The sequence below is a fragment of the Artemia franciscana genome, chromosome 5, assembly GCF_032884065.1.
Source record: "Artemia franciscana chromosome 5, ASM3288406v1, whole genome shotgun sequence".
NCBI classification, from domain to species: Eukaryota; Metazoa; Arthropoda; class Branchiopoda; order Anostraca; family Artemiidae; genus Artemia; species Artemia franciscana.
This window is the reverse complement of record NC_088867.1, coordinates 58,271,154-58,285,829: the sequence shown is the minus strand read 5'-3', so window position 1 is coordinate 58,285,829 and position 14,676 is coordinate 58,271,154. Positions and strand designations below refer to the sequence as shown.

Genomic DNA, 14,676 nt, shown 5'->3' with positions numbered 1-14,676 from the left:
GAGGGGGGAAACCTAAAATCTTGGAAAACACTTAGAGTAGAGGGATCGGGATGAAACTTGATGGGAAAAATAAGAGCAAGTCCCAGATACATGATTGACATAATCGCAACTGATTTGCTCTCTTTGGGGTAGTTGGGGGGGGGGGGAGTAATTCTTAAAAATTAGAAAAATGAGGTATTTTCGACTTACGAACGGGTGATCGGATCTCAATGAAATTTGATGTTTAGAAGGATATCGTGTCTTAGAGCTCTTATTTTAAATCCCGACCGGATCTGGTGATGAGGGTGGGGAGTTGGGAGGGGGAAACCTAAAACTTGGAAAACACTTAGAGTGGAGGGATCGGGATGAAACATGGTGGGAAAAATAAACACAAGTCCTAGATAGATGATTGACATAAACGGAACGGATCCGCTCTCTTTTGGGTAGTTGGGGGGGGGGGGTGTATTTCTGAAAAAATAAAAAAATGAGGTATTTTTAACTTACGAACGGGTGATCGGATCTCAATGAAATTTGATATTTAGAAGGATATCGTGGCTTAGAGCTCTTATTTTAAACCCGACCGAATCTGGTGACATTGGGGGGGGGGGAGTTGGGAGGGAGAAACCTAAAAATTGGAAAACACTTAGAGTGGAGGGATCGGGATGAAACTTGGTGGAAAAAAAACACGAGTCCTAGATACATGATTGACATAACCACAACGGATCCGCTCTCTTTGGGGTACTTGGGGGGGGGGGGTTAATTCAGAAAAATTAGAAAAAATGAGGTATTTTTAACTTACGAACGGGTGATTGGATCTCCATGAAATTTGATTTTTAGAAGGATATCGTGTCTCAAAGCTCTTATTTTAAATCCTGACCGGATCTGGTGACATTGGGGGAAGTTTGGGGTGGGGAGACCTAAAATGATGGGAAACGCTTAGATTGGAGGGATTGGGATGAAACTTGGTTGGAAAAATAAGCAGAAGTCTTGTATACGTGATTTACATAATTAGAACGGATCCTCTCAATTGCGGGGGGGGGGGGTAATTCTGAAAAATAAGAAAAATGACGTATTTTTAACTTACGAAGGAGTGATCGGATCTTCATGAAACTTCATATTTAGAAGGACCTCGTAACTCCGACATCTTATTTTAAATCTCAACCGGATCAAGCGTAATTGGGGGGGGGGGGCAGTTGGGGGGAACGGAAATCTTAGAAAATACTTAAAGCGGTGAGATCAGGGTGAAACTGGATGGGAAGAATAGAAGCCTGTCTAAGATACGTGACTGACATAACTGGACCGGATCTGCTCTCTTTGGTGGAATTGGGGGGGGGGGGGTAATTTTGAAAATTGAGGTATTTGTAACTTACGAAAGGGTGACCAGATCTTAATGAAATTTGATATTTAGAAGGATCTTGTGCTTTAAAGTTCTAATTTCAAATTCCGACCAGATCCTGTGACATTCTGGGGAGTTGGAGGGGGGAACCGGAATTCTTGGAAAACATGAAAATTGGAGTATTTATATCTTACGAATAGATGATCGGATCGTAATGAAATTTGATTTTTAGAAGGAATTCATGTCTCAGAGCTCTTATTTCAAATCCCGACCAGATCTTTTGACATTGTGGGGATTTGGAGGGGGAAATCTTGGAAAAACACTTGGAGTGTAGGAATCGGGATGAAGCTTGGTGGATAGAATAAACATATGTCCTTGATACGTGATTGACAGAATCGTACTGGATTCGCTCTCTTTGGGGGAGTTGGGGGGAGGGGTTCAGTGATTTGGCGAGTTCGGTGCTTCTGGACGTGCTAGGGCGATGAAAATTGGTAGGCGTGTCAGGGAGCTGCACAATTTGACTTGATAAAGTCGTTTTCCCAGATTCGACCATCTGGGGGGCAAAAGGGAGAGGAAAAATTAGAAAAAATTAGGTATTTATAACTTACGAGTGGGTGATAGGATCTTAATGAATTTTGATATTTAGAAGGACTTTGTGACTCAGAGCTCTTATTTTAAATCTTGACCGGTATTAAGCCTCTTATTTTCCTTTTTAAATCAATCTATTGATTCATAGAATTTTGTTAGAGCTCATACCGTATGATCTCTTGGCTCTTAGCTCTTCTCGCCTCATCACAAGTGCCATATGAGCTCTTAGCTCTTGTTATCGCTTAATTTTTCGGAAGGGGTTAAGATCCTTCTGCAGGTGCAAATTACATAGTGTTTTGACTCTCTAATATCTTAGGAATGGTATTACGACTATTTTATCCAACCTTTGGTGTAAAAAAAAGGAAAAGTTTTTAGTCCCTTGCTAAAAATATGAATTAATTACGGAGCACTTGTTAGAAAAAAGCTCTAACCTTTTTCCAGAGATTTTGGAGTTAAATGATGAGATCTTTTTAGAAGAGATGGGTAATTGATCTAGCGTATGACCTATTATTAACACCTGAAATCAATGCCAAGAAATTTGCAAGCAACGTTCTCTTTTAAATTCATTGCACTTTGTGAAGAGACTTCATTTCAAAAACAAAATCTGAAGGTTTTTTCTGAATTTTCTTATTTATTGAAACACTGATGAAGGGGCTAATAATATTTTCAATATATGCTGTAGCTCTGAGTAAGTCTTTTGCAAATTTAAATAAATATATCTAGCTAAATCAGCGTTCACGGGTTTTTGCTAATAGCTGTTTTGAACTATTTATGGATGGCGGTGGCAAAGAGGGTCTTTAACCTTTTGGTTTGCTGCCTAAGCTTTTATAATGAAAATGAATTCTAAATTTAAATTTTCCTATTTGAGTGACGAGAAGGTTTCATTATGAAAAAAGGGTTTGTTCAAAATATATGTTTTTTTCAATCATAAAACGAATTAAACAGGAATCCTACCCTTTAACTTGCAACAGGGTCTATCGGACGACAAGCATAAAAAAGCAACTGCGCGTTATGGTGTTTTGTCGAGCTGGAGAAAAAAAATATTCTGCTCCATTTGCTCAGACAGGAGCCTCAAAGTCCACTAATCCCCATCTTCCAAAAAGAATAAAAATTAATAAATGAATGCTATCTTTTTTATTCTATGATGCATGCATAGTCAGTGAAGTAAATATAGTAATGAGGCAAACCAAGAAAAAGAAATTTTGAAACAAAAGCGATTCATGATACCAGTTCTGATTTTTCACCCTTAACTAATGCTCTGGCTTTAATTAATGGATGTCTGCCAAACTAGACATTTCAAGACCACGTCTTTACTACAGATTTTTATGGCACTTGGTATTAACCAAGTGACATATAGCAATCGCCAATTCTTTCGGTCTCTCGGTCTGTCTGTCGGTCACGGTTTTGCTACTTTAGGCACTTCTAGGTAAGCTAGGACGATGAAATTTGGCAAGCGTATCAGGGACCGGACCAGATTAAATTGGAAATAGTGGTTTTCCCGATTTGACCATCTGGGGGGGGACTGGGGGGCCGGTTAATTCGCAAAAAACAGAAAAAATGAAGTATTTTTAACTTATGAGCGGGTGATTGGATCTTAATGAAATTTGATGTTTGGAATGATACTGTGTCTCAGAGCTCTTATTTTGAATCCCGACCGGATCTGATGACATTGGCGGGAGTTGGAGGGGGGAAACCCCTACAACCCCTCCACTCTCTTTACTGCTTCTACTATGAAGAACTCACCGCAACACCAAGCCACTGGAGTCCAACACAGCTACGCACGCTCCTCTATCCCAATTTATTCAGAGCCTCCCTCTTTACACCCTCCCAGGAAGTTTCTATTCCCTTTAAATCTTTCTTTATGACATCCTCCCACCTCAACTGCGGACAGCCTGCTTTCTGTTTAGCCCTAGACAGTTGGCTGAAAAGGACATTTTTTGGTAATCTGTCATCCTTTATCCTTATATTGTGCCCCAGCTATATCTACCTTTCTCTCATTACAGCCCTACAAAGCGGTATTTACCTACGGTATTTGCACCACCTACTGTCTGAAATACGGTCTGTCAGAGGGTTTCATTAGTTTATTTATAATGGTTTATTTACGTTTTAAGCATGACTTTTTTTTCACTACTTCTGCTCCCCTTTGGTTTAAATTAGTTCTGTACTTATTTTAAAAAACTTCTTTTGTTGAAACAGCTTCTGTTTGTTAAGTTAAAAGAATTAATTTCTGTAAGTTTTGTTGATATTTTTTTTTGATGAATAAAAGCAAAAAGATGTTGGGGTGCTCTTCATATTTTGGAAAAAATTTTGCTAGGAATTCTAAAAATAGCTATATTATAGAACTACAAATGGTTGGGTACGGCTACTAGTATTTAAAAAAATGTGAACAATTTTGGGAATTTTTTTGGGGGGAAGCTGTTCCGTCGTATCTACTGTTGCAACCTTTGATATAGACGAATAATGATCAAACACTTCGTTGTAGGAATTTTTGTGTGTGTGTTATATTTTGCCTTAATAGCTTGTTTGTTTACATTTCTGCATTTTGAGCTAGTATATTCTGCAGCTGATATAGTTCCAATTTGTTGCAAAAAAAAGAAAGAAAAGGAGATGAAGAATCCCTTACAAGATTTGTTTCCAGTTGCGATTCCCTTGGTTCTGAAACTTTTATTGAGGTGTCTTCACGGCCTGAAATTTTAATGAGATCAAAAAAAAGATCACACTAAGAATATAACACACTAATAACACACACTTTCAAACTAAGAATCAATACAACCATTTTTTTTTTTTAACATTCTTTGTCGCTGATGAGCTCCCTTCGGTCAACAAATCAAAATTTAGTATCTACTTGTCCTTTCCGTCCAATATTCCCTCACAGTTTCAGCTAGGTTACTTAAGGCGTTAATCTATACCATTAACCGTATATGAACTATTGAAGACGTCTCATTCTGATATCCGGGATGGAGATAGTGTCATTTGATTTAGCTCAACATCACCTTCAATATTTACAGAAAGTTTCAAATATCTTAGCCGTTCCTGCCGTATTGCAGATGAACCGTTTTGACACCCTGGATGCATACAGTTCACCGATTTAGTTCAATATCCCCATCGGCATTCCCTCAAGACAGAGTGTTTTTTGATTTAGTTTAACATTTCTCTCAACTTTCGGTGAAAGTTCCCACTTAATACTCTTAAATGTTCCCGAGTTATTGCATATATGCCATATTGACATTCATAATGCACTTAATGTCTCCTGAATTAGTTCAATATACCTCTCGATATTCACTCGAAATTTTTACTTAATACTGTTAGTTGTTCCTGAAATATTATAAATGCGCCCTTTTTTTACCTTTATGTTCACAGTTGCTTTTGACTTTGTTGTACAATGTTTGTTTATTCCCTGAAAGTTTCTACTGTGGTCCATGGAACTTCCTGAGATACTGTCAATATGTCTTTTTGGCAATCTTGATGCACATAGTGCGTTTTGATTTTGATCAGTACCATCTGTACAATTATCTGAAAGTCGCCTTAATACCCTAAGAAGTTGCTGAGATATTTTTGATATGCCCTTTTTTCAACCTGAATGCAGGTAGTATTTTATCGTTGAATTCAATTTGCTCTCTGATCATTCCTTGAAAGTTAAACTTGATATCAAAAGCTGTTCGTGGCATGTTGCGGATACTGTCTTTTGACAATTTGTTCGGGATTTATGCACCGAAGGTTTCAGCTTTATACTTGAAGCAATTCTTGTTATTTTATAGGTTCATCATTTTGACGAAATGGATGCACATAGTGTCTTTCGATTTAGTTTAGAATCCTCCCCCAGCATCCTCTGAAAGCGTCTACTAAATACTCTTAGCCGCTCTTGATATTTTGCAGACGCGCCCTTTCGACTACTTAGGTGTATATAGTATACTTTGATTTTGTTCGACACCATCCTCACCAATGATTGAAGGTTTCAACTTAATACCCTTAGAAATTACTAAGATATTGCAGATGTGCTCTTTTGACTACCTGGATACACATATATTCTTATGATTCAGTTCGATTTTCTTCTCAACCTTCTCCTTAAAGTTTAAACTTAAAACCCCTAGCTGCTCAGTTATTGTATACTAGCCATTTTGACAATCATGATATTAGTCTACTTTTAGTCTACTTTCATGTTTAATTCCTGGTCTGACATGTTGAGAGCCAAAGTAATTGGACAATATCAACGCGGTAGCTCCCGAAAATGTCTGGGACAGCACTGCAACGCAACTGTGACCATGACTGGGGTCTCATTCGGAACCGGTTTTAGACTGTTACGACCTTGTTACACGTAGTACACCTTCCTGACTCTCATACAGTTCACCACCCTTCTCACCATCCCCGAAGACCTCACTAAATTTGATTTCCAAGGATTTCAATAAAAGGGGTGCCAGAATTTTTCGATGGTTTTTATCTCCGTGGGGCTCTTAGAAAATGTAAATTTTTAAATCACACCTTATCTACCCATGTAAGTTTTTGCCCAGAAAATTTCTTTTCCGCCAAAAACTAATCCATGCTACCCCCGCCCCTCCTTAGGTAGTGCTCATTTTCACATTTAGCATTTATCTTTTATTGACTAATTCAGTTTTAAGGAACACATTTGTATCTGTGCTTTTCCTATATCACAAAATGTTCCAGGAAAGTCTAAAAGGATTTGTTAATAGCAAGCATAATTATATGTGAAGAAAAAAGGTCTTGACCAGACATCGCAACCATCTCGAGGTTTTCGCTCTTGTAATGTATTTAGCCAGTCTTCAAAATTTATCCTTTTATAAATTTTTTAGTTCGGAAAAACATATTGTCTATTGTCTGCAAATGATTGACTTTTCTTTTCTTTTCTAGATAATGAAGTAGCTGGGCAGTAAATTTCGGAAAGTAAATTTCTCTGTATAAGCCTGTTCTCTGTTGCATTCGTCTTTTTGTGTATAGACGCTTATATTTACATAAAAAGACAGTGCAGCAGAACTGGTTTCTTATAATTTTAAAGTTTAAATAAAAAAAACAAGGGTTCTAAACCTCAAGTTAAATAGAATCTCAGTAAAATTTGCGTATATTTTTTTTTGCTCCCCTTTTTATATTTTACTAAGAAAATGGAACCCTCAAAAAATTTTTAATCAATTTTGCTTCAATTTTTTGCTCATCCTTCACCTAACGAATTTACTGCTCATTGAAGCTGTGCAATTATGTGGCCTCTGCTCCTGCCAAAGAACCTCTTCCTGACTCAACATACAACAACATTTTTTTATTTTATATTTTAATATAAATTTAATCAATAAAATATTGTTTCTTTGTATTCTTGCAAACTGCTTGTTGTTCTTAGAGCTAGGGATAGTTCATAGGGACGGAGTACAAGATAGAGAAAATTAAAATAAATACATAACTATGTTTATCAAAACAATTTATGAAGAGCACTTACTATACACGAACAACTATTGTAAACTTTCAACTTTAAGCATCCCTTTTTAAGAAGGGGATGCCATGAAGGAAAAGTGATATTGTGGTTATGTTTCAAAAACAGTTTCGACAGACCTATTTTGGGCCCGCCATTTTATATTTGCGGATTAATGCTAAACCTGAAAAATGTAGCTAGGACTTTTTTATATATAGAGTAGACCTGATAAAAGTAGGAAAGGGGATCTTGCTTGTCCAAAAACCCCAATGCCAGGGTTTACTGCATCTATATGCTTACTAATGGCGAAGTAATAATAATCATAAAATTACTAAAATAATTCATTCTTTCAAATATATTTACCATCGGGTAAAGAATAATTTCAATTGAAAATATATTGCGTATTCATTGAAGAGGCAATGCTACTAATTGTTTTGGGGAGTTAAATGAGGGTTTCACACCCCATATTAATCGCCTTTTCCGTTTCTTTTTGTGCTGGATTTCTTCATTCAATTTAGTCTGTTTGGTTTAAGATTGTTAACTTAGAGGATTCGACTTATGCCCGCTCTGATCTCTAAAATTGTGTCTTTTCTTTCGCGAAAATGCATCGTTTTCATGCATTGAATTTTTAAATCAAATAACAGTGTATACAGTACTTTTGCATTGACGATAGCTTCTGGTCTATGGATGTGCATCCTAACCCAAAAAAACCTTTGGGCGTTTTCATGAGTATCTAGGCTTGTATGAGAAGCCTAGAGGAAACTTTTAAGAACCTAATAAAATTATTGAAGGAGAATTTTTATCGTCCTTCAAAAGAACTATGCAGTAAGGTCGTGAAAATATGGCATATATTTTATGACATTTTACAAAATGTTGAAGATTAGCAAAAAAATATATAAAACGCCTTTTAAACCGTCAATTGTTGAAAAGACGCTATACTTTTGACTGTGGGGGAGACCTGTACTTAACGCTTTCGGTCTCTAAAACTCGTGAAAATTTGGTTATAATAGATTTTGAGTTGATTGTAAATCGAAAGTAACTCTAGAACAAAAGAGGTTATAGCATTAAGCGTTAATTATTTATAGCATAAGTGCAACAGTATTTTTCATAAGCTTGCTCTTTGGGAAACAAGTTCTTTCTGCTGTTGTAATTGAAAATAACCTTTATAACAATTTTTTGGCCGATTCGAAATATAAGGCTCAACCCCTTTTCATAGATTTTTGGCAACAGTAGTATTTTTTTAGTAATGACTTTAGTGCAATCAGGCTTTCTAAACATAGGAATTGACTATCCCTTGTGAGGTGTTTCTTTACCTACCGGAACGGTGATACCAGTATATAGCTAGTAAGAATAGTGGGTACTCAGAAGAATATCCATTGACACCCTGTTATATCTCTAGAAGCCGTATTATTAATCCTTTGGAGGAGTATAAACAGCTTTCTATGAGCTCTGCAGAACACGGGCATTCATTTTTGTGAACAAGCTTTGTGTAAAATTTGCAGAGAGGTATAATTGAGATGGATGGCATTGTGTCCAGAGAAGGTATAATTTCACCATGCTTTCTTGACCAGAAGGAACAAACCCATTCGAGAATATCTACCGCGTGAATGGATGGTGAAAATATATTTTTGAGGAGATGGGATTACTCAATTTTCTTTTTAGCTTTACCTCCAAAGATGAAACCAGGGTGTTGCACGATCTTTGACTGACTAACTGATTTTTTTGTGTGTTCTCTCTGTCTTTGATTTTTGGAAACTGACCCTCTTGGCAATATATCACTTTTCTATCTCCACAAGATATACCTGTGGGTACCGGGAAACCTAGGTTGTGTCTCCATTTCTAAGGACATTTGTCAGTATCAGTAAAAAAGTGTAGAGAATTCTTTACCTCAAAACAGCGTCGATCTGAAAACACTGTCAATTAGTCCAATCTGTTTTAATGTATTGCACCTCGCATACGGTAAAGCCCTGCTTGTCCATAAAATGTGGTCGTGATAAAAGTTGAAAAAATCAAAAAGAAAGTGTTCTCCACTAATATTTAATATTTGCACCATAATGCATTTTAAATTACATAAGCCGATTTTTTTTCTGTTGACAAGATTATTACCTGCCCTTTAAATAAAAATGGTTAATGGCCTCTTTTGAATTATATTATTGAAAACAGGAAGTTTTGCATTAAAAGCAAAAAGTTCAAACCAAACGAGAACCGAAAAGTAAAATCCAAAAGATTTTGCATAAACTCTTAGTTTGAGCAAAATAATTTTGATAAATCAAGCAGAAATCCATAAGAGAAGGAAACTTAAAATGAAGAAAAATGAAAAGAGTGAATGAAAGCAAGCTTAGAATGAACGTAAGTTGCCGTAAGTAAGGGTGGCGATGTCTAGTGCGGGCTAATCAACAAAAAACTTCAAAAATCCTCAGAAAAACCGGTAATTTAAGGCATTACCTAAAGTTTATTTTAGCTCTTTGGATGCAAGTTTTGAGTAGGGACTATAAGAATGATTGATAAAACCCAGCAGATTAAATACGATTTTACGTTTTATTCTGACACAATCTTCCTATATTAGCTGTCTTACAAAACAAAATTGAGTCTTAGTCAGTATGGATATATACACTGTCTGTGTCAACTAGAATTTCCCTGTGGACATTGAGATTGGCAAAGCCATTTAGCCAACTTTCAGACGTCACGTTTCTTAGGTATGTCTTGATTCTCCGAAGTGTAAAAGGAGCGCTCTGTTGTGCTGGTCGATACAGTAATAGTGATTAAAATATTAAGTAAGATATGGATGTTCGGAGAGATTGCTTTGCCACAAATATTTAGAAAATCAGTTGCATTGACATGGTGTGCCTTGTTCCGTTAGAGAAATTTTTACAAAATTTTTCTTTCCGCCATCAAACGTTTAAGGTGTTGTTTTCCAAATCTTCTTCATAAATTTCGATCAACTTCAAAAATGGCTCTTTCATCTCTTTACTTTCTTCACTATTCTGTGGATAAGTGTGAAGCAAACAGTGAAGCCCTTTTAAAATATTCTTGTGCTTTAAGAGACGTTCTTCTATAAAGTTTTATACGTTCAATCCAGAAGATGAATAAGTTAATTCTTTAAAATTGTTCTGTGCTTTCGGCTGAGACATTTCTTCTGTGTATCTGCCTGTCTACAATCCTTGTAACACTAATTGTAGTTCCATTCTATTTGGCCAAATTTCCATTCAATTTGGCCAAAGAAAATAAAATCAGTGAAAAATAGAATGTTAAACTTTATTTTGCCGTGGGGGGAGGGAAGGTGTCAGCACGCCATAAGTTGAACACCTTACGAATCGTGCATGTTGTTTCAATATCTCTGGCGGGGTGTCCATATTGCTGATGGACGGGTTTTCTTTAGTAACAAACGTAGTGAGAGCCAATTCAAGTTTTGTTCCACTTTCTTTTTGTAGCTCTTTAATGTTAACAATGCTTGATATAGCAACAGGGCCCTTGACTGATACCTAGTGCTTTGCTCAATCTTTGACAAATTTTTTAAGGCCTACTACCACTCTATCTTGATAGGTCCATAGAACTTGCTTGCTTCTTTTTTTTTTTTTTTTTTTTTTTTTTTTTTTTTTTTTTTTTTTTTTTACTGAACTAAGTATTTACAGTATACATTACAATATAATACTCTTCTGATCTTGTCAAGTGCCTGACAAAAGGCTCTTTAGAAGGGCAGTCCAGTAGACCTGAAACAAATATACCCTCATTCAAAATTTTATTCAATCCAAATTTCAATTTTCAACCCATCAACTAACAGTGGTCCCCCAATTACCTAAAAAAAATTCACATAATACCAATCTATTAGCTTTATACAAGTTCGTAATTTTTGCTTTTTCCGTTTCAAACACCATAATTAGTTAAGGCCTTTTCATTGTAGTTGCCCTGAAAAATTAAAAAAGTACACCAGCTTTGCCTGAAAAACTTTATTAAAGACACGGCTGAATGTGAAAATTGCCTTTGCTTTTGAAATTTATTCTGCTTTTCAACTTGCTGCAAACTACCACGTTTTCTTATATTTTCTCATGCTGTCGATAAATGAGTTTCTTAAATTGAAATTGCTGTAACTCAAATAAGGAGAAATAATATGTAAAAATATCGTACAGATATGTAAGTTTCTGAACCGTCTCTATTTGACAATACGGGAGAATAAGGACACGGAAAAAAAAACGAAGCTATCCACAGCAAAAAAGAAAATAAAAATTTTGCAAGAAAAAAATCTTATTTGAGCCATGATTTCAATGAGGCTTTTTCAGGAAGACTTCGCGCTTCTGATTTTTTTTTTTTTTTTTTTTTTTTTTTTCTTAGCAACTAAGCGGATTTGAAAATTGTTTCCACTCAACCAATTTTGCCTAAGAAAGCTATAATAAAGAAAGGTCAGTACTTAGAATTCTATTTTTTTTTTTTTTTTTTTTTTTTTTGCCTTGCATTGTCTTGCTTTGCCTGCTTGGTCTCCGAACTTATTTAAGAAAACGCTCTAGTATGTTACTTTAAAAATCTAACCCAAAATACTACTCGAACCTTATTAGAAACTATATAGGATTAATCAAAATATAGCTCATGCTTTGTATACAAAATATTTTGTTGCTAAACTCCAATTCAGCTCAGGCTCGTTTTGATGGAAATTGGCATTAGGGCATTGTCAAAAGTCCTTATCGAATGTACTTGTTGTGGCACTTGGTATTAACCAAGTGACATATAGCAATCGCCAATTCTGTCGGTCTGTCGGTCCCGGTTTTGCTACTTTAGGCACTTCCAGGTAAGCTAGGACGATGAAATTTGGCAAGCATGTCAGGGACCGAACCAGATTAAATTAGAAATAGTTGTTTTCCTGATTTGACCATCTGGATGGGGGGAGTGGGGGACCGTTTAATTCGGGAAAAAAATGAAGTATTTTTAACTTATGAGCAGATGATGGGATCTTAATGAAATTTGATGTTTGGAATAATATTGTGTCTAAGAGCTCTTATTTTAAATCCCGACCGGATCTGATGACATTGGGCGGATTTGGAGGGGGAAACCTAAAGTCCCGGTTTTGCTACTTTAGGCAGTTCCAGGTAAGCTAGGACGATGAAATTTGGCAAGCGTATCAGGGACCGGACCAGATTAAATTAGAAATAGTTGTTTTCCCGATTTGACCATCTGGGGGGGGGGGAGTGGGGTTCCGGTTAATTTGGATAAAATAGAAAAAAATGAAGTATTTTTAACTTATGAGCGGGTGATTGGATCTTAATGAAATTTAATGTTTGGAATGATATTGTGTCTCAGAGCTCTTATTTTAAATCCTGACTGGATCCGATGACATTGGGGGGAGTTGGAGGGGGGAAACCTAAAATCTTGGAAAACACTTAGAGTTGAGGGACCGGGATGAAACTTGATGGGGAAAATAAGCGCAAGTCCCAGATACATGATTGACATAATCGGAAATGATTCGTTCTCTTTTGGGTAGTTGGGGGGGGGGGAGTAATTCTTAAAAATTAGGAAAAATGAGGTATTTTCAACTTACGAACGGGTGATCGGATCTCGATGAAATTTGATGTTTAGAAGGATATCGTGTCTTAGAGCTCTTATTTTAAATCCCGACCGGATCTGGTGACGGGGGCGGGGAGTTGGGAGGGGGAAACCTAAAACTTGGAAAACACTTAGAGTGGAGGGATCGGGATGAAACATGGTGGGAAAAATAAACACAAGTCCCAGATAGATGATTAATATAAACGGAACGGATCCGCTCTCTTTGGGATAGTGGGGGGGGGGGGGTATTTCTGAAAAATTAAAACAAATTAGGTATTTTTAACTTACGAACGGGTGATCGGATCTCAATGAAATTTGATATTTAGAAGGAAATCGTGGTTCAGAGCTCTTATTTTAAACCCAACCGGATCTGGTGACATTGGGGGAAGTTTGGGGTGGGGAAACCTAAAATAATGGAAAACGCTTAGATTGCAGGGATTGGGATGAAACTTGGTTGGAAAAATAAGCAGAAGTCTTGCATACGTGATTTATATAATTGGAACGGATCCGCTCAATTGGGTTAATTCTGAAAAATAAGAAAAAATGACGTATTTTTAACTTACGAAGGAATGATCGGATCTTCATGAAACTTCATATTTAGAAGGACCTCGTAACTCAGATATCTTATTTTAAATCTCAACCGGATCAAGCGTAATTGGGGGGGGCAGCTGGGGGGACCGGAAATCTTAGAAAATACTTAAAGCGGTGAGATCAGGATGAAACTGGATGGGAAGAATAGAAACCTGTTTAAGATACGTGACTGACATAACTGGACCGGATCTGCTCTCTTTGGTGTAATTGGGGGGGGGGGGGGTAGTTTTGAAAATAGAGGTATTTGTAACTTACGAAAGGGTGACCAGATCTTAATGAAATTTGATATTTAGAAGGATCTTGTGCTTTAAAGTTCTAATTTCAAATTCCGACCAGATCCTGTGACATTCGGGGGAGTTGGAGGGGGAAACCGGAATTCTTGGAAAACATGAAAATTGGGGTATTTTTATCTTACGAATAGATGATCGGATCGTAATGAAATTTGATTTTTAGAAGGAATTCATGTCTCAGAGCTCTTATTTCAAATCCCGACCAGATCTTTTGACATTGGGGGGAGTTGGAGGGGGAAATCTTGGAAAAACACTTGGAGTGGAGGAATCCGGATGAAGCTTGGTGGATAGAATAAACAAATGTCCTTGATACGTGATTGACAGAACCGTACTGGATTCACTCTCTTTGGGGGAGCTGGGGGGAGGGGTTCAGTGATTTGGCGAGTTCGGTGCTTCTGGACGTGCTAGGGCGATGAAAATTGGTAGGCGTGTCAGGAAGCTGCACATTTTGACTTGATAAAGTCGTTTTCCCAGATTTGACCAACTGCGGGGCAAAAGGGAGAGGAAAAATTAGAAAAAATTAGGTATTTATAACTTACGAGTGGGTGATCGGATCTTAATGAATTTTGATAGTTAGAAGGACCTCTTATTTTCCTTTTTAAATCAATCTATTGATTCATAGAATTTTGTTAGAGCTCATACCATATGATCTCTTGGCTCTTAGCTCTTCTCGCCTCGTCACAAGTGCCATACGAGCTCTTAGCTCTTGTTTTCTTGGTCTTGTTGAGATATTGATTTGTCACCCTTTTGACAATATTCATGATCGATGCTCGTTTTGATTTAGTTCAGCGTTCGTCTGAATGTTCCTTGAAGGCTTCAGCTTAATACCCTCTGCTTATAATATAGCAACAGTTGTAGTATGAGTAGTAAACATACTTAAAATGAACTAATAAACATCCTTCCGTGATCTTTCTTCTGGAAAAAAAAAGTCACATTTTTGTATATAG

At 36.7% G+C, this 14,676-nt stretch overlaps 3 protein-coding genes across 4 annotated transcripts in view; 1 reads left to right on the top strand and 2 right to left on the bottom strand.

Annotated features, from left to right (window-relative positions):
- Nucleotides 1-7,220, top strand: part of LOC136027640 (uncharacterized) — a 41,555-nt gene extending 34,335 nt beyond the window's left edge. Inside the window, exon 4 of one of the 2 annotated variants that reach the window (XM_065705065.1) lies at nucleotides 7,064-7,220. In XM_065705065.1, coding sequence (XP_065561137.1) covers nucleotides 7,064-7,147 — 84 coding nt within the window. In that variant the 3' untranslated portion in view covers nucleotides 7,148-7,220. Of the gene's footprint in view, nucleotides 1-6,769 lie in introns of both variants that reach the window. The other variant, XM_065705066.1, reaches the window with a different exon arrangement.
- LOC136027642 (uncharacterized) overlaps nucleotides 1-14,676 on the bottom strand; it is a 242,873-nt gene that overhangs the window by 68,501 nt on the left and 159,696 nt on the right. The gene's annotated exons all lie outside the window — the stretch shown is intronic.
- Nucleotides 1-14,676, bottom strand: part of LOC136027639 (uncharacterized) — a 203,604-nt gene that overhangs the window by 40,694 nt on the left and 148,234 nt on the right. The gene's annotated exons all lie outside the window — the stretch shown is intronic.